The sequence below is a fragment of the Sporothrix brasiliensis genome (assembly GCF_000820605.1).
Source record: "Sporothrix brasiliensis 5110 chromosome Unknown Cont19, whole genome shotgun sequence".
NCBI classification, from domain to species: Eukaryota; Fungi; Ascomycota; class Sordariomycetes; order Ophiostomatales; family Ophiostomataceae; genus Sporothrix; species Sporothrix brasiliensis.
Window position 1 is genome coordinate 2,016,226 of NW_024467138.1, and position 21,945 is coordinate 2,038,170.

Below are 21,945 nucleotides of genomic sequence, written 5' to 3' on the forward strand. Positions count from 1 at the left end.
CTCTATGACTTTCTCCATGACTTTCTCCATGACTTTCTCCATCGACTCACTCTCATGACATTCCAGGCTCATTTTCACTCACTTTTCAAACTCAAAGCTAGACGTCTTCACACTGACCCACAAATGCACGTGACTTTACTAGCGCGGTTTCCGGCCCCCGCAAACCCAAGAAGGCTGCGTGTCCTGTCCTCTAACCAGGCCTTGCGCTAGCGCCACAGGTGGGTGTACGCGCGCTGTTGCTGAAAGGGAGCTTCCAGCTTCGTGGCCTTGGCCGACACCTTGACACATTGACGATTTCGACGACACATTGACAACAACATCTCGACCGCGCCCATCGCAATACTCGAAATCCAATTGGCCTACAGCACTCCGTCGCCCACAGTCTCACAATGGCTAGGCGCAGCGCGACACCCTCGGCGGCGGCGACCGGTTCGTCGACCTCTGTCCTGACGACATCGACGACGACGACACCTGCTGCCGTCCCAGCGGCCAAGCCCGCGGCCTCGAGCTCGTCGTCCTCCTCCTCCGGCTCTGGCAATGCCCTGCAGAACGTCGTCGACAACCTGCTGTCGCACTACCAAAAGGCGACCCCCCAGCGGACGAAGCTGCTGGACGCCTTCATGGCCTTTTTGGTCGCCGTCGGCGCACTGCAGTTTGTCTACTGCGTCCTGGCTGGCAATTATGTATGTGAAGGGCCCAAGGAACTGGGACGTCGTGTCAATGCACGGTTCGGAGACACAGCTAACAAATGCAGCCCTTCAACGCATTCCTCTCCGGCTTCTCGTCGACCGTCGGCCAGTTTGTCCTGACGGGTACGTCTGCCTCTGCCTCTGCCTACTTACTCGAAAACACGTACTAACAACTCCCTGTCTAGCATCCCTCCGTATCCAGACTACCGAGGCCAACAAGTCCGACTTCCCCGCCGTCTCGCCCGAGAGAGCGTTTGCCGACTATGTGGTGTGCAGCCTGATACTGCACTTCTTCTGCGTCAACTTTATCAACTAAGGCAAACGGCGTGGGGCCGATGAGCGGCAAGAAACAGGGCAAGGCCGGACGACGGGTGCAACAAGATGCGCTACAGAAATGGATCAGGAGCCGAGAGAGAGAGGGGGGAGGGGGGGGGGGGCGGGGGGGCGTAGTCGAGGTGAGGTTTTTGTGGATGCGAGTGTGCTTCAAATGAAAAGTCACCCAATAACGGTGCTGCAAAGAACTGGCGTCTTGTCTTTTGTATTTATTCCTTGTGCTCGTGCGTTTGTGTTTTCGTATTTTCGCGAGCTTCATAACGAATGTCTGTTTCCTTGCGTCGATACTACTTCTCACTTGGTCACCTTGTGTTTCGCACGTTTCTGTTTCCTTGCCGTATCTTTCTAGTATTGTATTTAGATCCCATCCATGATATAAGATAGTCGTACACTCATAGCCCGCTGTACGCCGTTCCTTGGCCCTCAAGGTACCAATCCCACTCCAGCTCCCTAGCTCTCGTCCGTTGCTACCTCCCTGGGCGTACCAGCTCGTGGCGGACCACCCTTGGGCGGCGGCGCCACGGGTGTAATGGACCGGCTCGGCGCACCATCCAGCTGCTGACTCTTCGCCTCCTCCTCCTTGAAGTAGTCGTCCACCGACAGGCCTGCTGCGTTGCCGCCCGTGTTGAGATGCCGGTCTTTCTTCTTCGAGCGGGTTGCTGTTCCGCCCGTCGCACTGCCCCCTGCCCCTGCACTGCCAGCAGGTGGTGGCGGCGGTGGGGGTGACACGAGCTGTGCCGGGACCAAAAAGTTGTCGGCCGCCGGTGGTGGTCCTCCATTCTCGCCGCTTGCTGGTGCTTCGGCTCCGGCAAAGGTCGCCGCCGTCGGTGTCGTCGCCGCCTGCTCGAACAAGTCGCCTGCCGCCACCGCTCCGCTGGGTGCTCCTGCGTGCAGGTGGTACTGGTGCTTCTCGTTGTCGCCGTCAAACATGGTCTCGCCCGGTCCCGACACGGGCTCGCTCAGGGGCGCCGGCAGCCGGTGCAGCGCCCCGTAGCCCAGCACGCACCCCAGCGCGCCGTCGCCGCCCCAGTCGCGGCTCGGCTGGATCGACACCTCGCGCGTCACGTCGTACTCGTTGTTGTACACCCACAGCCGCAGCGGGCGTCCAATGTGGTCCTCCACCAGCTCGCTCAGCCCGCTCTCGCCGTGCAGCACGCCCTCGGGCGTCCCCAGGATGTAGTCGCTGTACGGCAGCAGACCAGCCGCCTCGGCGGGCGACCGCGCGGGCACGTCCAGGACGTGCCAGATGTTGGACACGACGGCCAGCGGCGTCCACTGCAGCGACAGTCCCAACGACGCCGTGTCGTAGGGCACGGGGACGTGCATCGTCCGCGTGCGCTGGCCCTTGGCGCTCCAGAGGCCCAGCGTCACGGTGCCGCCCGCGCAGTTGCGCACCTCCTGCGCAAACAGCATCGGGTCCGAGTCGTCAATCATGCGGCCGTTGATGCCCACGATGAAGTCGAACCAGGGCTCGACTGTGAGCTTCAGGTTGGTGTTGCGCAGCACCTGGAAGCCAAACGTGCCGTGCGTGGCCTCCCTGTCCGCGGCCGGCCCGTCGCCGTCCAGCCGCGAGATGAAGCGGTTGAGTGCATTGAACATGCTGTCCCTGTGTTTTGTTTGCGGCCGTGGTGTCTTGCGTCTGTCTGTGTGGTGGAGAGGGCGTCAAAGGGTGGTTGGCGTTGGATTGTGGGTTTCTTTGCGTTTGCGTGTGCGTTTGCGTGTGCGTATTGGGTGCTGAGTGTTGTTTGCTGGTACTGTGGTCTGTTGTAGCTGACGTCGCGGCTGCAGTGGACAGCTTGCTCCTTCCCTCCGTCCTGCTACTTATTGCTTACTCGCTGGCGAATCAGCGTTCTGCATTGGCCAAGAGCTGGCCTTAGTTGTAGCTGCTGTATTGGGAATAAAGTGGAGCCACGCACCCTAATGTTGGAAGGCGCTACGAGGCCGCGTAGCCTCGCGAAAAATCTCAGTCTAGGAAGCATCGACAGCCAACGTCACATCAACGTCCACATCACACGATGCCACGGCTTGCACTTCTTCGCCTGAGGTAGCGTGGACAGACGGAATATTGCAATTGTGCTTGGCCATTCCTGGTGTCTCTAGCGATCGCATTCAACATTCCGCTCTCACTTGTTATTAAATATAATCTCACTTTGAGCCAGCCTCGTCTCAATCTCATCGGTTTTATTTTGTTCCCTTTTTACATCAAAGTTTTCTCTGCCTACGAGCACACGGGAAACAGCGACCATGGTCCAGGTCGCCCCAGACCTGCCCATCACGGACAACTGCCACCACTACACCCGCCTCGAAGACGTCCCCTGGGATATTCACAAATACTGGAAGAACCGCTTCAAGATCTTCCCCAACTACAACGATGGCATCTTCCTGACCGACGACGCCTGGTTCGGTGTCACGCCGGAGCCCGTGGCGCGCAAGATTGCCGAGGATATACCGCTGCCCGTCTTTCCCGACGACTCTTCTCGGGAAACAGACTACAGTGCAGCCGCGCCCGCCACAACCATCGTCGACATGTTTGCGGGCGCCGGCGGCAACACCATTGCCTTTGCGCTCTGGGGCTACTTTGACCGTATCATCAGCATCGAGCGCGACGCAGATACGCTGGCCTGTGCTCAGGAGAATGCCCGTATTTCGGGCGTGGCTGAGGGCGTCATTACGTGGGTGCTCGGTGACTGTTTTGAAGTGTTGAAGGAGTTGTTGGGAGGACGGATGGCCGGCAACCGCATCGGAGAAACCACCACCTTCACCGACGCCGGCATCGACATACCCATAGACGGTGCAGTTGGGTCCCTTGACCCCAACAACACCGTCCTCTTTGCATCGCCCCCGTGGGGCGGTGTCAGCTACACATCCCAGGCCGTGTTCGACCTCTCGACCATGGAACCCTACAACCTCCAGGCGCTGCACGACGCCTGCTATCCCTTGCCACATGCGCTCTACCTGCCACGGACAAGTGATCTGCAGCAGCTGGCCGACGTGTTTCCAAAAAGGAAGGCCGCAGACGTGAACGGAGATGGATCTGCGGACGGCGAGAACCCGCCTCCCGAGCCCAAGCTTGACGTTGTCCAGTATTGCATGCATGGCTTCAGCAAGGCCCTTGTCGCCTACTACCCAGCCGATGAGGAGGCGCTGCGGCGTCTGGTTCAGACACAGGAGAAGGAGCAGTCGGAGTGAGCGTGCTTGCATACTTCGGTCGCGTAATTTTTCGTGAATTTTGGTTATATTGCCCTTTTTTGTCATTGTCATTTGTCATACCTACGTATATACCCAATCACGAGTTTCCTTTTTTTGCTTTTACATTACAACGCCTTAACAATGGCCCGCTCGTCAAACAGGTCCTTGAGCACTCCGTCCACACACCCCTCCGTGTCCACCGGTGCCATTGTGTACGTCGACTCGAACGCGTAGATGCTCAGTTGGCTGAAGAACGGCCGCAACACCTTGGACACCAGCTCGTCCTTGCGCTCGAGGCTGACCTCGTCGCTGAGACCGCCTGCCGCGGCCGCGCCCAAAAGTGGCCGCTTCAGCGTGTTGTTCGTGGCCAGCGCCGTCGCCGACTCGAGACCCACGCCCGAGTTGATGTGGTGGCTAAACATCATCGCCGAGCCCAGTTCCTCGGACAGCTCGTCTGCCAGTGCCACCGGCTGGTACATTGCCGATCGGTACACGGCATCAATCGTGTCCGTCACAAAGAGCCACTCGCGCAGCTGGAAGTCGTCGGGCGCCACGCACACTAGCAGATCCAGTAGCTTGCACGCCTGCAGTAGCGACGCATTGTTGTACGTGTCGGCGGCCGTGCTGTTGTCCGGCGCCACAATCGACGCAATCGCCGCGTGCAGCTCCGAATCCACCAGCGGCCACAGCCCCGCCAGGTGCACCGCACTCGTCCGCAGCACCAGCGCCCGCAGCACAAGGTACACCTCTGCGCGCGTCGTCGACGACGGCGACGACGTGGCCGACGCGCCCAGCAGCTCCACCAGCTTCTCTGTAATGGTCGGCAGGTCGGACACGAACGCATCCAGCGCCCCCGCGAGAATCAGCAGCGCCACGCGCCGCAGCGTCAGCTGCGTGCGTCGGTCAGCCTCGAGACGTGCCGACGTGGCGCCGACGCCGAACACGATACCCGCCGTCGTTGGCGCCGTGAGCCGGCTGAGAAGCTCCGGCATGCGCTCCTTGTCGTTGACGGACCACTGCCGCAGCAGCGTCAGCCAGTCGCTGCGTACGAGCGGCAGGCTGGTCGCAAAGAAGCGCGCGTCGTTGAACGCGTCCGACACGTCCTTTTTCCAGCCCTTTTGGTTGTTGGGCAGCCGCGACAGCTCTTGCAGCAGCACCAGCGTTGTCCGGGACATGGTCTCAGGGAACGACTTGGCGCGGATGGTTGGGACGATGACACTGCTTGAGATGGTCGTCGCCGCCGACTGCACGCGGTCGTTCTCCATCAGAATTTTAGGCAGGTTCGGCACAATCGATGACAGGATGCCCACAACGTCGTCCGCACGCTCAGACGGGCTACCGTAATCCGCTGTCACGAGTACGGACGGGGGCGACGGTTGTGCGTGGCCCGACACCTTGCTAGTGCCGCCGGCCTCAACAGAAGCTGTCCCGCGGTCAAGCTGAGGACCGGACGCCGCTCCATCGGGGAATGTGATGGGGCGCGTCGTAAATAGTGCAGTCAGCAAGCGGAGGAACATGTCCTGTTATGTCAGTATATGGTATGGTAGATCTCGAACCTTAAAGAAGCATTCAAAGCCAACTCACCCCCAGTTCGCGCCGCATCTTGCGCTGTTCGCCAAAATTGGTGTTGTCCACCTTTTCGCCGAGAATGGCCGCAAATTCGAGGAGACACGGCAGAGACTGCCGGTGCGGGAACGGGTTGCCCAGCAGGTCCTTGAGGAAGATGGTGCAGTCCTGCCAAATCTCGTCCATCACATCGTCCTCGAGCGACCGTGTGTAGTCCACAAGGAAGACAACAATATCCGTATCTTGCAGCGAGATGGTCAGCGTTGATTTGCGGGCAGGATCGAGCGCTGTGGGATTGGTGCGGCTATAGATGGAGTTGAAAATGGCCGGGATCGAGTGCCGTGGTCGCGAGGCGTCAAGGGTTAGAAGCAGGTCGAACACATCGGTGTATTGCTTGCCGCTGTTCGAGAGCTTGGATGCCACCGCTGTCGTCTGTTCACCCGCACTGGCGCTGCTCTGCCCAACTAGTGCGCTCCGCCAAATGTCTATAGCCGTCTCCAGGCACTCGAGCGTCTCGGCGCGGAACAAGTGCTCCAACAGTCGCCGGGCACGGTTGCGCACCCGCATCGATGTGTAACTAAACGATGCGGCCGACGTCATATCCAGAGCCGCCGCCGAGGAACTGCCGCTCTTACCCCACGACCAGATCCGGAAGCAGATGCGCACGGCGTCCTGGAAGGCCAGCAGCACCGTCAAACGGTCGTTGGCCGTGGAACTGCGGGTCTGTGGGGCATCCGATGCGAAGATGTTGCCAAAGAAACTTTGCGGCTGGTCAGGGCTCTTGACAGACTGCACCCGCGACTCTTCGGCTAGCAACCTCTGGTGGCCTGTCGCCAAAATTTGCTCGAGGGCATTGAGGAGCGAGATGAGTGTCGTCTCAGGCGCGTCTGTGTCGGCTCGGACTGCAGGTCGTGGGTTACGGAACGTCTCCTGGAGATCGGAGAAGGTGGCACCAACCTGTGCACATAGCGTTTCCACAAGTGGAATCAGGACCTGGAATATGGAATCGGTATAGAATGGTAGGCAAATCGACAGGAACCCAACCCAGCTGTCCAGGACTGCACGGCTGCTGGGTGCACTTAGACCGGCCTGAATGCACTTCAGTAAGGAGGCCGGCGGCGGGAGAATGACGTCGGATACCTCCTTGGTTGGCGGCGAGACCATTTTGGAGATGTCGCCACCACTAAACTTGCGCTTTTCGCTGTTGGGTGACGCCGGCTGCTCGACGGGCGTGACATCGCGAAGTTTGAGGGCTGGAGGGAGGACGTCTAGCAAAAGTGTCTGGATGTACGGGTCAGGTCCCTGCAAAGCCTCGGCGAGGCGCTCAAGGAGCTCGTCTTCTAGGTGCAGTTTGGAGAGAGCCGCGGCGTGGGGGCTGAGGAGGATTTGGTGGAGAGCGGAGAGGGCAAAACGGCACAGCTGGGCATCGCGCTGGTCGGTCAACGGGTCACCATCTTGGGAGGCTTCGGCGGGAACGATGCACTTCATGCAGACATGAACAAAGAACTCCTGGTAGGTCACTTCAGTGTCTTCGGATTTGACTGCGACTGACGTTAGTATCACACACGGCTACCATACGCAGCAACGTCACATTTTTCACTTACTGAGATCACTGGCGCTCTCTCGCAGAAGGTCCAGCGAGATTGTCCGCCGCGCAAGAACAGCCCACAATGTCTCGGGTGCCCACTTGAAGATGTTGGAGAGTGTTCGTAGGTAGTAGAGGCACATGTCCGTGTCGATTATGTCGGTGTCACGGGCCGAAGACTCAGACTTGTTGCCGACACTTTTCTTTTCTGGTCTGCTGCGCAGGATGCCCAGGTCCAAAAACTTCTTTGCCAGGATAAGGAAAAGCCGGTCTAGTCCCACTAGAGACGTCAACCACGTCTTGACGGCCATAAACAGCTGCGTCCGCTCATCGAGAAGAGCGTCCAGCATCAGGAGAAGAGGGCGGGTCAGCATCACGTCGTAGTGGTCGACGCCAGCAAGCCGGGGGAACGACCGCAGACTCGAGCTGGGTGTCTTGGGTGTCTTGGGTGTCCGCCGGTCGGACGCGCTCGGGTTGCTGTCCTGTAGAGTGTGAAGCCATAACACACCAAAGTTGCGGCCGGGATCGGCGTTGCGGCTTGCAAAGGCGCCCTTGACATCTGTCCGTATCATGAGCTCAGCGATTGCGGCTTCAATATCCCGGTTTGTCGTGCCTAGTGCCGTCTGGAGGAGCCACAGGTTGCGCACGGTTTCGACGTGGTACTTGGGCTCGGTCGCGCTCAAGAACTTCCAGGCGCGGGCAACGAGCGGCGGCACGATGGCCGACAGGTCGTTTGTGGAGATGCGTTCGCTCAGGTGGAGGTCGATGGAGATGGTGAGGATGGAGGAAAAGGTGGTGAAAGTAGTGGCGTCGCCGTCCCGCACCAGACGGCCGTGAAGGGAGGAGAGGAGGTCGGACACGTTGAATGGTGTCTTGAGTGGGATCTTGTCCAGGAGGACGAGCAGAATGCGGCTCTTGAGCGGCAGGTCGATGTCGGCCGCGCCATCCAGAGATTGGCAGCCGATGCTGCATGCTCTCTGCAGGAGCAGATCGGCTACCGCCTGCGGAGCGTAGGGCGGCGTTGCCGTGTCCAGATTTCCCTGGTCGTTGACGTAAAAGTCACGGATCTTCTTGAGAAGCTCTGCGTTCGGCAAGCTAGACTGTGTCTTGTGCTTGACAACCGACTTGCCGTCACCCTTGTCTCTGGATGAGACGAATGCGCGCTCGGGCACAATATCCAAGAGATCGGCCGCAATACCGAGCGCCTCTATGGTGATCTCAGGCGTCGTCTCGGTCTCGGCTGACGATGTCCGGTTTTCCATGTCCTCGAGCATGGACAGGATGGAGAGTGCTGACAATGGGGCGTGAATGGTTGTCATCTCCTCCTCGCGGACATTAAAGTGCCCCAGAATAAACTTGACAAGGGCCAACTTGTCTGCCCGATCAGCCGCCGAGAGGTTGCCACCAGGGCCAATGGCCTGGGCCACTAGGCTGAGCATCTCGCCATAGATAAGGCCGCTCTCGACACCGTCAAAGAAGACGCTCGCACTGCGAAGCACCTCGTTGAAATCGGCTTTGGAGGCGGCCTCGGCCTTGAACTTGCGCACACTGTCAACAATCGGAAGGAACACCTCGGGCACGACAAGCCCGCCGATTTCCCATCGGTCCATAAGCGACAGACATATACGGTAGGGTCGTGCGCGCTCGGCGGGCGTGCTGCCAGGATTCGACTGAACCATACTCAGCAAAGCGCGCGTCAAGGGATGCAGCCCATGCTCCTCGAAGTAGCTCGTTTTCTGTGTGAATGCAAAGCCTGCGTTGCGACTCTCCAGCACCGACGGGGACTCGGCTTCCCGTTCGGCGTCACCGTTCGCTGGCGTTGGCCCCAGAAGCCAGGCCGTCAGGCGTCGGTTCAGGCTCATTTCGCGCCGCGTGACAACACCACATGCCGCACGCATTAACAGCTCGAGGTCGGCCGGCTTGACGTGAGACTGCAACACTGCAGCATGCAGCGGGAGGTGCGCTACGAGGAGGTCGAGGAAGCCACGCTGGATCAGCAGCTGCTCGTCGGCCAGGCCGGCTGTAAAGCACCGCAAAAGCAGGCCTGGCTCAGGCGATGTGATGATCTCCGACAGCTTGGACATTAGTTGGGCGTCGGCCGTGGATGCTTTTGTCGCGGCATCTTTACCATTAGACATGGCTTGGCCGAGCTTGGGCAGGTAGCGTGTGAGGTAGGCTAGGGCGCCGGGCCGCCGGCTCTGGCTGGTGATGGTAGCCAGAAAGAAGCACTGCCAGAAAAAGTCGTCGCCTGTAGCGTGCTCTGGTGTGAGCTCTTCGCTGTCGAGTGGCCGCACAGCGGTCTTGAAGCGGTTCAGCAGTTTGAGTGTGCGGTCAAAATCCTCCGCCGTTTCGTCCTCCAGCGCTGGCAGCAACGCAAGGATGAGCGCCTTGAGAGCCGGCCGTAGTGAGCGTGGTTCGACGTCAAGAAAGTGGCGCTCGAGCAGGTCAAAGAAGTGTGCGCGGACCGAGAGCGAGGCAAAGGAGAGCGTTGGCGCGAGGCCGGGCAGGTAGAGCGGCATGTCGCGGGACAGGCCGTCGGTGCCGATGATGGAGAAAACAAGATTGTAGACCTCGAGCGCCTTCTGGTGGACGCCGGAGGGGAGAGACGGGTTGAGGCATTGTGAGAGCCGCTTGGCGACAACAGCCTTGGCCGGGATTGTGGTGATGGAAGCTTGCCGCGACTGCAGGGCCTATACGACGCATTAATATGCAGGAAAATGGCAAATTAACAGTACCACTTCAAGCCCCATGAAAGAAATCCACAAACCTTGAGCAGACGGTTTAAAAACGAAATGTAGTCGGCCCATTCCTGGAGGGCCGTCTCAAACAAGGAGAGAGCACGGTCGACGCCGGTGGCATACTTGCGGAAAGCCTTGTCGCGCGTCAGGGGCTCATCTGGACCCAAAGACATGTTAGTAACGGGCGCAACAGCTTCCCAACGCCTCGACCACAACAGGATCGCCACGGCATTACGCACCTGCGCCCAGCTGGTTCCGCCATTGACGCGGCGCAGGGGAGTCACGTCCAGAGCTCTCTGGTGACATGGACCGTCGGCCCGATGGCAGCTCCGGAGCCATAGCGAAAGGGGCCCCGTTCGAAAGAGAGGAAGCTGGAGAATGCGCTCGAAGAGTTAGGCGTCGTGGATTGGCAGCGTGTCGTCCTTAGAAGCTGGCATGACGGACGTGTCGTCGTGAGGGCGTGAGAGTCGTGCGAGGGGCCGAAGATGGCTGGAAAGGGCAAGGCGACGTTGAAGCCAACTGGCAGAATCGTGGTCGTGGCTTCCCAAAGGGGGAGGGAGCTTGCAAGGAGTGGTCCCCTGGGAAGGTGCAACAAGCGCGCTACAGCAGGCAAGGGCGACGCAGCCGACGGTGCCCCGAAGGCGGTGTGTCTTGTGGTCTCTGTGGCCTGAGGTGACGGCCTTTTAGCGCTGTCGCATAGGGCAGGCCTGAAATTAGCGGCTGCCTGGCGCTTGTATGCCGTAATTCACCATAAAATCCCCATCATCCCAGCTGGCGCGCTGGTGGCTCCTTCCCCTCATTTTCACCTCCCACCGCAGCTCATCTTATCGTAAACCCAGCAGGCACTGTGTTGTTTATAGGGCCTCTGCATGTGCGACAAATAACGTCACACACCACAAGTCTGTCTTCCTTACTGGAACCTCATTTTCTGCCGCATCTATCCAACAACGCACGCGACCAAACCACGTCCACAGTTGTCCTTTCCCACACATACGGGCGCATCCGACATGGGATTTACCGTACATTTATAGCGCATACACATCGTCGCTTTTGTTGGGGTGCGATGACAGCTAAGGAAAGGCTCAAAGAAGCTGAAGCTGAAGCCAAAGGATCATCATGGCCGAGCCCAACAAGGGCAAGGCAGCGCCTCCAGTCACAGCACCGACGACAGCTTTCGATAGATCTCCAAAACAACCATCCACGCAGCCGTCCTCGTCTCCACCGCCCCTCCCACCGCGACGTCCTTCCAGCGCTGATGGCTCACCACGACGACCTGAGTCGGCCCAGCTGCAGGCCAAGCCGACGACGGCCGTCTCCTCAATCGATATCCAGACCCTCTCTTTCCCCGACGGCTCGCGCGGCACCTTTTCGACGCCGGGCATGCGCGCCGTGTCGACGACCGCCTCGTCCTCGACCTCTCCCAACCTGTCTTTACGATCCAAACAACAGCACCGGCGAGCCGCCAGTAGCAGTGGTGGGATTGGCAGTTTCGGTGATGTGTCTGAAGTCCCGGCCGATGCCGTGAGCGTTATGAGCTTTGCGCCGACCATGCGGCCACCGGGCGACCTGGCGAGCCTTGCCGTGGGCGACTTTCACCGAAAGAGTCGGGCCTGGACCCTGCTCAGGACGCAGGCCACAAGCGTGCAACCGTTTGAAAGCACGCGTATTGCCCGTGTACCCTACTCGTTGGCTGATTTTGACAAGGAGTTTGAGGAGCTGCACGACGGCGACGAGAGCGACAGTGGAGGGGGCGAGTTGGGCGACGGCGACGGCGCGGGCGGCGAACACAAACACGAAATACCTAGTGAGGAACTGCGGTTGGCCGCTTGGAAGGCCAAACTGAAGCACTACATGATCCTGTCGTCGGCGGGCAAGCCCATTTGGAGCCGCCACGGCGACCTGAGTCTGGTCAACTCGTACATGGGCGTGATCCAGACAATCATCTCGTTCTACGAGGGCGCCGACAACCCGCTGCAAGGGTTCACGGCAGGCAACGCGCGCTTTGTCATTGTCATTGAGGGCCCTCTCTACCTTTTGGCAATCAGCCGCTTGGGCGAGAGCGATGCCCAACTTCGTGAGCAGCTGCGGGCATTGTACATGCAGATTCTCTCGACCTTGACGCTGCCTACGCTCACGCGCATCTTCGCCAACCGGCCATCCACTGATCTGCGCAAACCACTGCAAGGCACCGAAGGTTTGCTGGCGTCGCTCGCCGATAGCTTCACAAAGGGCTCGCCGTCGGCCATGCTGGGCGCGCTCGAGTGCCTGCGGCTGCGCAAGTCTCAACGCGCCTCGATCACAAGCACATTTCTCAAACAGCGGACGGATAAGCTGCTGTACGGGTTGATTGTCGCGGGCGGCAAGCTCGTCAGTGTGATCCGGCCACGCAAGCACTCATTACACCCGAGTGATCTGCAACTCATTTTCAATATGCTCTTTGAGTCGGGTGGCATCAAGGCTGGTGGCGGCGAAAACTGGATCCCCCTGTGCTTGCCGGCCTTTAACAGCAGTGGCTACCTCTATATGTACGTTAGCTTTTTCGATGCCGAGGGCGGTGAAGCGGATGCAAAACCGATTGTGTCTTCACCTACACCTACATCGGACGACAAAAGCATTGCCATCATCTTGATCAGCGCCGACAAGGAAAGCTTTTTCGAACTCAAGGAAATGCGCGACAAGGTGGCACAAAACATGACCAAGAACGGGGGCCTAGCCCTGATCCGCGACGCCATCGCAGCCGGTCGGCCAAAGGTGGCCGACATTGTAAAGCGACCGGGGACGGCCGTGCAGATCCACCATTTCCTGTACAAGTCACGCGCCAACGTGCAGTTTGCCATGTCCTCTGAAGCATCGCACGAGTCCCAAACACGAGAGGCCCGTCGTCGGCTCATGACCGTGTACCACCAGCTGCACGCCGCCGTGCACGCGCGCCACGCCCACCTCAAGATTTTGCACTGCGTGGGCGAGGACGCCACAAGTCTGGTGTGGGTGACGCCCGTCTTTGAGTTTTACTGCGTGGCCGGGCCGAATGCGTCGCGCGCCGTGGTCACACAAGATGCCAACCGCATCGTCCAGTGGGCGAAGCGGGAGGAAGAGCGGTTGTTTATTATCGGCGGTGGCGTCTTTTAGAAGAAGACTTGGGGTAGCGGCGGCGGCGGAGCCCACACCAATGGCGGCCACGTCTTTTACGACGGTGCCGTTGGCCGCCAACGGGGCGGCGGTCTCGATGACAGGATTGACGGTCGAGGCAGCCTGTTCAAGCGGTGGCGGGCGGCTCGTCAGCGGCGACGATCTAGTGTGACAGATGTCCCTGGGCGGGCTTGGCCTGATGAGTGAGGTTCGTCGGACGGCCAGTTGAATACAATACCGAGTACATTTATACGGCGCAATACCGGGTTTTTGTTGCATATAGTTAGTTCAGCACATACTATTTCATGACTCTGGATGAGAGATTTGCTACTGGTAAAGATGATGCTGTTTTGGGGTTGAACGGCATCTGAGGGAACGGTCTTCGTCGTGTCAGTGTATTTTGCATTGATTTGGTGAAGATGGATCCTTGACAACTACCTCGACCTTCTTTACCGTGTTCCACAACCCATTTTTCCTTTCTTATTTTATATTTTATCCCCAAGCACTTCCTCTCCAAAAGTATGCGTAAACAACCTGACAAGGAGCACGTAATATGAGCATTACGAGTAGCATATTTTGGCTTGTGAATTCGATGCCGTCCGCTGCTCACATCGCCATTGGATGTCATCTTCAAAAGTGAAAGCTGTCCTTCAGACTCCAAAATTCAAGTCCCAAGGTAGCTCATATAGGACATAGATTAAATACTTACAGAGAGGATGCACGCGGCTCAACAGACAGGCAAATTGGTCAAATTGCTCGCATGAGGTCCACCGGCGCGGCGAAATGCTCCGTATTAATAAACGTAAGACGCCGGAGCATATGCGGTTGGTCTCATGCTTGCTGGCCTCTCCAAGAGCCGTCTGCGACGTCGTGAGGACAAGGTTAGGCCCGGCGAAGGCCGGCGAGACAAGGTTAGCTTCTTCTGTCACCATTGCCGGTTTCTTCAGCTGTCGAAAGTTGCCGCATTTGTTCATCGATTTTACATACCATTGTAAGATACGAAATACTTCGTAGACAAGATGCAGGTACCGCCACCTGCAAGTTTTAAGTTGCGATGTAGCGTTTTGGTGCAGTTCGCACACAGTTGGTACTTAGGGGCCCGATGCCAGCACCCCTAGCCTCCGCCCTGTTTGGCTTAGGCCAGGCCTAGCGTGGGTGACCTTACCCGCTTTATCAGCCTTCCCAGAGTGTTGGCGTCTCTGTTGCATGGCCAAAAGGAGTGGGGCAGGAACCCAGGAGGGATGGCGTCCCAAGCCGCGCCACCCAAGTGAACTGAACACCTGTCGTCTTCTCCGTTTCGAGTCCCCTGGAGCCCCAGATTAGAAATACACGCGAACCGAAGCCGCTCGCTCCTGCCAAACACCGACTCTCGCGCGACGAATACGGGGCGCAAAGAGAATAACCTCTGGAAGGAGCCATGACGGCCGTGGTAAATAAGGTAGACAAATGGAAAGTGGACAGACGTCCGGAAGGAGCATCTTTGGACCGCCTACCCAATCCGACAGTACCTCAGGACCTACTCGTGGGTTGGCAAGTGCGCCTATGTACGGCGTACGTTCAAGAAGGAACGATGGAAACGAGACACGATCGCCAAGATTGCGTAAAAAGGGGAAGCTTTCCTTGTTAGCGCCCGTTTTGGTGTGGCACCGCCTGTGGCCCAGTCAACTAACTCCTTGAGTGATTGTTCCTTCCAAGTGACAGGAAACAGAAGGGACACCTTGCCCCCGGCCCTTGTAGTGCGCCTTGAGCGGTCCTACGCCATACTTAACTTCTCCACGTCCGCAACTTTCCACCCTCTTTTTATCCTCCTTCATCCCAACCTTGTTCTTTACTTTCTCTTTTCTCTTCACTGCTTTCTTTGTGATTCGCATTTCTATTGCTTCTCGTTCTTTCTTTCTACAGACGTGAGTTTCGCTTATTCTCTATTCCTGTATTTCTTGCTTTGCTCTGGATGACCTCACTCCGCTTGTCCCGGCGAAGCTCTGATCATCTCCCCAGCCTCGAGGATTACGTCGCATCTGCATCCACACTGCTCACCTACCTCGGCTACTTGCTAACCAGATCCAGCACAACCAAACAGACACAATGAAGTACTCCAAGTCTTTGATAATGGCCCTTGTGGCCTTCGGCTCGACCCTCGTCGCCGGTGCCGACGTCTCAGACGTTCACCAACTCAAGACCGACACCTTTGAGGAGTTTGTCAAGAGCAACGAGATTGTCCTTGCCGAGTTCTTTGCCCCGTGGTGCGGCCACTGCAAGGCTCTGGCTCCCGAGTACGAGGAGGCTGCCACGACGCTCAAAGAGAAGAACATCAAGCTGGCCAAGATCGACTGCACAGAGGAGGCCGAGCTCTGCCAACAGTACGGTGTCGAAGGCTACCCGACACTCAAGATCTTCCGCGGCACCGACAACATCAGCGCCTACAAGGGCCAGCGCAAGGCTGCTGCCATTACTTCGTACATGATCAAGCAGTCGCTGCCCGCCGTCTCGACCGTCACCAAGGACAACCTCGACGAGTTCAAGAAGGCCGACAAGGTCGTCCTGGTCGCCTACCTCAAGGCCGATGACAAGGCCTCCAACGAGACCTTCACCAAGGTCGCCGAGAAGCTCCGCGACAACTACCCCTTCGGTGCCAGCAGCGATGCTGAGCTCGCCGAGGCTGAGGGCATCACCGTGCCGTCCATCGTCCTGTACAAGGACTTTGACGATGGCAAGGCTGTCTTCTCCGAGAAGTTTGACGACGCGGCGATTGAGAAGTTCGCCAAGACGGCCGCCACCCCGCTGATCGGCGAGGTCGGCCCCGAGACATACTCTGACTACATGTCGGCGGGCATCCCCCTGGCGTACATCTTTGCCGAAACCGCCGAGGAGCGCAAGGAGCTGGCTGATGAGCTGAAGCCCATTGCCGAGGCCCACCGTGGTGTCGTCAACTTCGCGACGATTGACGCCAAGGCTTTCGGTGCGCACGCCGGCAACCTGAACCTGCCCACGGACAAGTTCCCCTCGTTCGCCATCCAGGAGACGGTCAAGAACCAGAAGTTCCCCTTTGACATTGAGGCCAAGATCACCAAGGACGCGATCAAGAAGTTTGTCGACGACTTTGTCGCCGGCAAGGTCGAGCCCAGCATCAAGTCGGAGCCGATCCCCGAGAAGCAGGAGGGTGTTACCATTGTTGTGGCCAAGAACTACAACGACATTGTCCTGGACGACACCAAGGATGTCCTGGTCGAATTCTACGCCCCGTGGTGCGGTCACTGCAAGGCCCTGGCGCCCAAGTACGACGACCTGGCTGCGCAGTACGCTGCCTCCGAGTTCAAGGACAAGGTCGTCATTGCCAAGGTGGACGCCACGGCCAACGATGTGCCGGACGAGATCCAGGGCTTCCCGACGATCAAGCTGTTCCCCGCTGGCAGCAAGGACGAGCCCATCACCTACTCGGGCTCGCGCACGGTCGAGGATCTGATCAAGTTCATCAAGGACAACGGCAAGTACGAGGCCGAGCCCGGCCCGGCCGCCGAGGAGGATGTTTCGGAGAGCAGCGCGACGTCGGCTTCTTCGTCGACCAAGACGGAGGAGGCGAAGGAGGAGAAGAGCAAGCACGACGAGCTGTAGATTCGCGCCTAGCCGATTCTGCGACGACGTGTTTGTTTTCTTGTTTGCTTCCTATTCCCCCTTGTACGATGTTCTACGAAAAAGTTTAAGAGACCCTTAAATTCGAAAACTATGCAATTGTAACACAACAAAAATGAAACACGACGACCACCTCTAGCGTGGGATATGGTCTGTTACGACAGAATGGGAGGAGGAGGAGCGGCTCAGGTTCCATTTGCCTCGTCAAGCCTTGTTATTAAATTTGTTTGTCCTTGTCTGTGTCCCGGACCAGAGAGAAAGAAACGAGAAGAGACAATTTGGGTTATCCTAGTTCTCCTGTGTTGTTCTTAATTTATGCGTTTTGAATTCGATCTTGACTGCGTTTGTCTGTTTGTCTAAGGAGGCGACAGGACGTATGTTTTTGTTCATAAATTTTCGAGTCAAATTATGCTGCTCGATGAACTATGTCGTTACGTCGAAATTAATTTGAATTGTTTATTGTTTTCGCCGTAAATGCTGAGTGTACGAAATACTGCAGATTCTGCCGACTTACACCGCCCAGGTCAGGAAGCACACGCTATAGCGCAAGGAAGACGCGCTGGCTGAGCTTCCTAGCCTTTCCCGCAACAGTGAGCGAGCTAAATCCACTGCTTGCCGTTCTGAACCGAACGACGACTTCGAACCGGCTTCCAACACCCACACAACCGATTTCGAAGCCACGCGGCCCGACGACAGCAACGATACAGTATCTCTTCTTGCCACGCTTCCTTGAAGTGCCTACGCATCCGATTGCTTCCTTCATTGCGCCGCGCCGCGCCTACTTGTCGTCGGACAGAGCACTTCACACGATCATCAAACTTCGATCATCCTCAATCTTTCTATTCTCCCACCCAACACTATGGCTTCAAGAACAATGCTCCTGCGCTCCGTGTCGCGCGCGACTACGTCGCCTGTCTCGATCGCCTCTGCGACCCCGGCGCGTAGCTTTCAGACCTCAGCCCGGCGGCTGGCCGAGGCACCGCTGACTGCACGCAAGCCAGTCGGCGCGTTCCGTGGGGGGTAAGCTCGCTCCCGGTGCCATCCTGGCTCTGGCCTACGAATGCTAACGGTGCAGTCTCTTCGGCTTCCTTCTCGGCGCGACGCTGACGGGTGCGGGCGTGTACTACTACGTGCTCACGGAATACAAAGCGTCCAACGACCAGCTGACGGAAGACATTTACGTGCGTGTCTGCATATAAGACTTTCCCTCTCTGTCAATCGTCTCGTTTTTGGTCCCCGTCTTTGCCCTACTTTTGCAGTCTATTTTGCGATTCGGCTCCTCTCCTCCTTCTCCATTCTCGGAATACCGGACTCCAAGCGGAACCCTCCTGGAAATCAAGTGGTTTGGTCTTCCTCGTTTCTCTCCTTTCTCTCGTCCGAGTTCCTCATATACACCGCGCAGTGCCCCGTGGCGTAAAGTCTCCTACTGCGAGCTCCTACAGAATCTCCCCCTCTCCTTGTCCGATCGTCATGCTTCATCCTTGGTCACTCTCCGTTTGTTATTCTCGGCTAACCATATTCCTCTCAACAGACCCTGCAAAGGGCCACGCAGCAGCTCAGCACCCACCTGGCGACGCTCGAGGACAAGGTCCAGAAGAAATGAGACTACCTCTCGGCTTGTAGGAACGGACTTGGTTACGTACAGCAACGCCTTGGTATCACGAATGCGGCTGTGGTCTAATTTTGGCGGTAAAGGGCTCGTCCAAGCAGATTGTGCATGGGATGGCAGAGCGAGCGCAAGGCTATCGTCTTAGACGTCTGTATACTATTTTCATTCAAAAATATTCTGCATTTACATGAGTTTCCTTCACATCCGAGTGAAATTGTCGAGCGTACATTTTATTATGTATTTTACGTTGTAGGCGGAAGGGCGACCTCTAGCCTCAGCGAATTAGCAGGTGTTTAGTCGCCACTCCACAGCGCCTATCAAGCACGCGGCTGACCACAATAAACGGAAGGGACCACCTAAAGTTTCCAGACTATGACTTCTACCCCAAATTTATCTCTCTCACCAACAACGACGACTTTTTGACGACAAATCTCCATCCTCTTCACCCTTACCCGACGACTCGACCCGTCCCACGAACGCGCCCATGGACAACTTCGGCGTCGTCGAGATCGCCAGCCAACGCCGCGCTGTGGCGCCCGGCTGGGCCTACGTGCCGGAAAACAGCAGCCGCAATGTACCGCCAGGGATGGCTGCAACCATGGCCGCCGCCGGTGCAAACTATACAGCCGGCGGTGCCTTTGGCGCAGCAGCAGCCGGTGCAGCGGGTGCAGGAGCAGGTGCGGCCGGCAGCGGTGTGGCTAAGAACTCACGCAAGCGCTCGACACGCAACCAAGGCGGCGCCGCTGCCGGCGGTGCAGGCTCGTCGGTCGCGCTCTTTTCGCATCTTACGTCGCGCCAGGAAGCCAAGCTACGCAAGGAGCTCGAGCTTCTAGACCGCGACGGTGGTTCGGCAGCTGGCAGCAGTGGTGGGCGTGACAGCCAGATCCCGATCCCGGCCAAGGCGGTCAAGGCACAGAACAAGTACACGCCGAATGTGCGCAAGATCCTGGCGTCGCAAAAGTCGTTTGCCAACCATCTCGACGACTTCAACGCGCTCACGGCGCTGCACGAGGCGAACCCACACCTGTATCATAACCACAATCACAACCATAGCCATGGACTTAACAGCGACACGCCGAGCGGCGGGCGAGGCGCCGCGGCATCAGGGGCGGTTGCGACCGCCACACCAAGCAAGAACGGCAACAGCAGCAGCAGGCGGCCGGCGGCAAAGAAGGACGCAAAGAAAGACACAAGACGCGGCGGCTCGGCAGCAGCACGGCGGTCCACTTCAGCAGCAACCCCGACGCCCTCATCCGCTGACACGCCAATGGCCGATGCCCCAGGGACACCAGACGCGGCGGGCCATGCAGACGGCATGGCTGCGCAGGAGGCCGCACAACAGACGACCCGTCCCGCCTCGTCTATACTCCTGCCTTACACAGGACCCCGGCCGCCTGCACATCCTCTCGACAACGACCCGCTCCTTGTCAGCAATATGCCGCCACTGCCCACGGACGACGAGCTGCGCAGCCTCGTGCAAGGTCCGCCACTGACGTACCCCGAAGCGCGTGCCGACTTTGTCGACGACAACGACGATGGCAGCACCGGACGGCGCTACCCGACGCGCGTGTTTTGCGAGATCTGCGGCTACTGGGGCCGCGTCAAGTGCACAAAGTGCGGCACGCCCGTGTGTGCCCTGGACTGTCTGGAGCTGCACCGGGACGAGTGCATGACGCGGTATGGGCTGTAGGAATAGGTTGTGTGCAGACGGGACTATGGTCACATTTTCAAGGCGTTTGGGACACACATTGTAGGCAGTTGGAAAAGCGAGATACCCATAGCATTTGTCAGAGCCTCTATACAGAGAACCCGTTTACCAGATTCAACCTCTTTTGTCGCTCGTTTATCGCAATGCCGTACACTCCGCGCCTTCACATTCCCTTCCGCTGCCCACATACTCCACATACGCCGCAGTCGCCAGCATTGAGGAACCGCACGCCTTGGCTCTCTCGACACGTGGCGCTCTGGCAGTGCCATGCACCCGGGACGGCATCGGCATGCAAAACATGACCGCACACGGTGCACGTAATGGCCTGTTCACTGTTGGCAAAGCTGCACACCGGGCAGGCTCCAGTTGCGAGCTGAGTAGCAGGCGGGGCGGCAGGTGTTGATGTTGGCAATGGCCGCGTCACCGTGGCGTGACCAACGTGCGGAATCTGAGAGAGGGATACTTCCTGTCGCTCGTCCTTGGACGTCTCTTGTTTCGGAGTCTTGCTTGGTATGCGAGATGCGGACGCTGCTGCAGCCGTGGACGATGTGGGCTGCGCTTTGCTTTGAGGTTTCGCCACCTTCTGCGCGTTGTCGCTACCGCCCCAACGACCCGCTTGCAGCAGCTCTCGCAATTCTCGTTTGGCATCAGAGTTGTCTTCTCCGTCTTCGCCCTCACACACGCGCACCATGCTGCCTCCGCTGCCGTCTAGCATCCGTTTGCCGTCAATGTCGACGGCGTCCGGGCCGGCAAGGGTTGGCTGGTCGGGATCCGCTTCATATTCCACCACGGCACCATCGCCGTCGCTGTCCGTTGTGAGGTCCATTTCGTATCCGTCTTCCTCTCGCTTGATCGCCTCGATCTCGTCCACGTTTTCCGCCACTGCCTCCTCTTTCTTTGCCGTTGCGTTCTGCTCAAACCGGGCCAAGGCTGCGGCTGCCCGCAACTCGCGGCCACGTTTGCTGACAGCCACACGCGGCTTTGTGGCCAGCCGTTTCTGTTCCGTCTTCGTCGTTGCCGCAAGGGTTCTTGCTGTCGTCTCCTTTTGCATGCCCACTTTACCACTACCAGCACTCAGACTCGTCTGTTTGCCCAAAGCTGGAGCCCTACTTGAACTGCTACTTCCCGTTCCCCGCGCATCCAGCTTCGCCCGCTCCTCCAGGTCGTCGCCCAGCGCCACCCCGTTCACGCCAAACTTGCGCCGTATCCGCCGGTCCTCGCGCTCTCGGTACGTGAGTGTCGGCTTGACTTTGCGCTTGCGGCCCCTGCGTGACTGGTACGTTCCGCCGCAGAGGTGCTCGAGCAGCACGCCATCGTCACCGCCGTCCCCCGGCAGCGCCACATTGCGCTCATACATTGGGGGCCCCCCATCGGCCGCCGTGCCCAGCTTGGCGCCTCGGCCCCAGATGCCCTCGCCCACGTACCGGTCCGCCCACAGTCGCCGCATCTGCGCTGCAAAGGCGTCCCGGACGCTCCAAAACGCACGCGAGTGGTTCATCTGCCGGCAGTGCGCGAGCTCGTGCATCATGACCATCTGGACGTACTGGAAGGGCAGCCAACGGCGGGATCCATGAGCCTTGAGCACGAGCTGAATGACCTCCCCGGCGTTGAAGTTGCGCCCGACAAACTCACGGTTGGGCTCGTACTCTTCAAGCGTCATAACGGTGAGATGATGCTCGCGCATAATGGGGACTACCTTGTCAGCGACGGACAACAATATAAGAAATAGAAAGGGGAGAACAAGAAACGTCCAAGACAACTTACCGCAC

The 21,945-nt window shown here is 58.4% G+C and overlaps 8 protein-coding genes across 8 annotated transcripts; 6 read left to right on the top strand and 2 right to left on the bottom strand.

Annotated features, from left to right (window-relative positions):
• Positions 1-389: 389 nt before the first annotated feature.
• Positions 390-1,005, top strand: SPBR_01030 (uncharacterized protein; the record flags this gene model as incomplete). Its single annotated transcript, XM_040759349.1, has 2 exons — positions 390-683; positions 892-1,005. 2 exons carry the CDS (start codon positions 390-392, stop codon positions 1,003-1,005), a joined length of 408 nt encoding a protein of 135 aa, XP_040618372.1.
• Positions 1,006-1,472: 467 nt separating this feature from the next.
• On the bottom strand, positions 1,473-2,621 carry SPBR_00749 (GRASP55/65 family protein; the record flags this gene model as incomplete). Its single annotated transcript, XM_040759068.1, has 1 exon — positions 1,473-2,621. One exon carries the CDS (start codon positions 2,619-2,621, stop codon positions 1,473-1,475), a length of 1,149 nt encoding a protein of 382 aa, XP_040618373.1.
• A 645-nt stretch (positions 2,622-3,266) lies between these two features.
• On the top strand, positions 3,267-4,211 carry SPBR_00879 (trimethylguanosine synthase; the record flags this gene model as incomplete). Its single annotated transcript, XM_040759198.1, has 1 exon — positions 3,267-4,211. One exon carries the CDS (start codon positions 3,267-3,269, stop codon positions 4,209-4,211), a length of 945 nt encoding a protein of 314 aa, XP_040618374.1.
• A 125-nt stretch (positions 4,212-4,336) lies between these two features.
• On the bottom strand, positions 4,337-10,439 carry SPBR_00016 (DopA; the record flags this gene model as incomplete). The annotated part of the gene is made up of 5 exons (XM_040758337.1): positions 4,337-5,731; positions 5,796-7,318; positions 7,382-10,052; positions 10,130-10,257; positions 10,340-10,439. The coding sequence occupies 5 exons, from the start codon at positions 10,437-10,439 to the stop codon at positions 4,337-4,339; spliced, it is 5,817 nt and encodes a 1,938-aa protein (XP_040618375.1).
• A 777-nt stretch (positions 10,440-11,216) lies between these two features.
• SPBR_00346 (vacuolar fusion protein mon1) lies at positions 11,217-13,229 on the top strand (the record flags this gene model as incomplete). Its single annotated transcript, XM_040758665.1, has 1 exon — positions 11,217-13,229. The coding sequence occupies one exon, from the start codon at positions 11,217-11,219 to the stop codon at positions 13,227-13,229; it is 2,013 nt and encodes a 670-aa protein (XP_040618376.1).
• Positions 13,230-15,314: 2,085 nt separating this feature from the next.
• On the top strand, positions 15,315-16,841 carry SPBR_00539 (protein disulfide-isomerase A1; the record flags this gene model as incomplete). The annotated part of the gene is made up of 1 exon (XM_040758858.1): positions 15,315-16,841. The coding sequence occupies one exon, from the start codon at positions 15,315-15,317 to the stop codon at positions 16,839-16,841; it is 1,527 nt and encodes a 508-aa protein (XP_040618377.1).
• Positions 16,842-17,718: 877 nt separating this feature from the next.
• Positions 17,719-18,462, top strand: SPBR_00977 (uncharacterized protein; the record flags this gene model as incomplete). Its single annotated transcript, XM_040759296.1, has 3 exons — positions 17,719-17,879; positions 17,935-18,040; positions 18,391-18,462. The coding sequence occupies 3 exons, from the start codon at positions 17,719-17,721 to the stop codon at positions 18,460-18,462; spliced, it is 339 nt and encodes a 112-aa protein (XP_040618378.1).
• Positions 18,463-18,952: 490 nt separating this feature from the next.
• SPBR_00720 (hit finger domain protein) lies at positions 18,953-20,158 on the top strand (the record flags this gene model as incomplete). The annotated part of the gene is made up of 1 exon (XM_040759039.1): positions 18,953-20,158. One exon carries the CDS (start codon positions 18,953-18,955, stop codon positions 20,156-20,158), a length of 1,206 nt encoding a protein of 401 aa, XP_040618379.1.
• Positions 20,159-21,945: the final 1,787 nt, after the last annotated feature.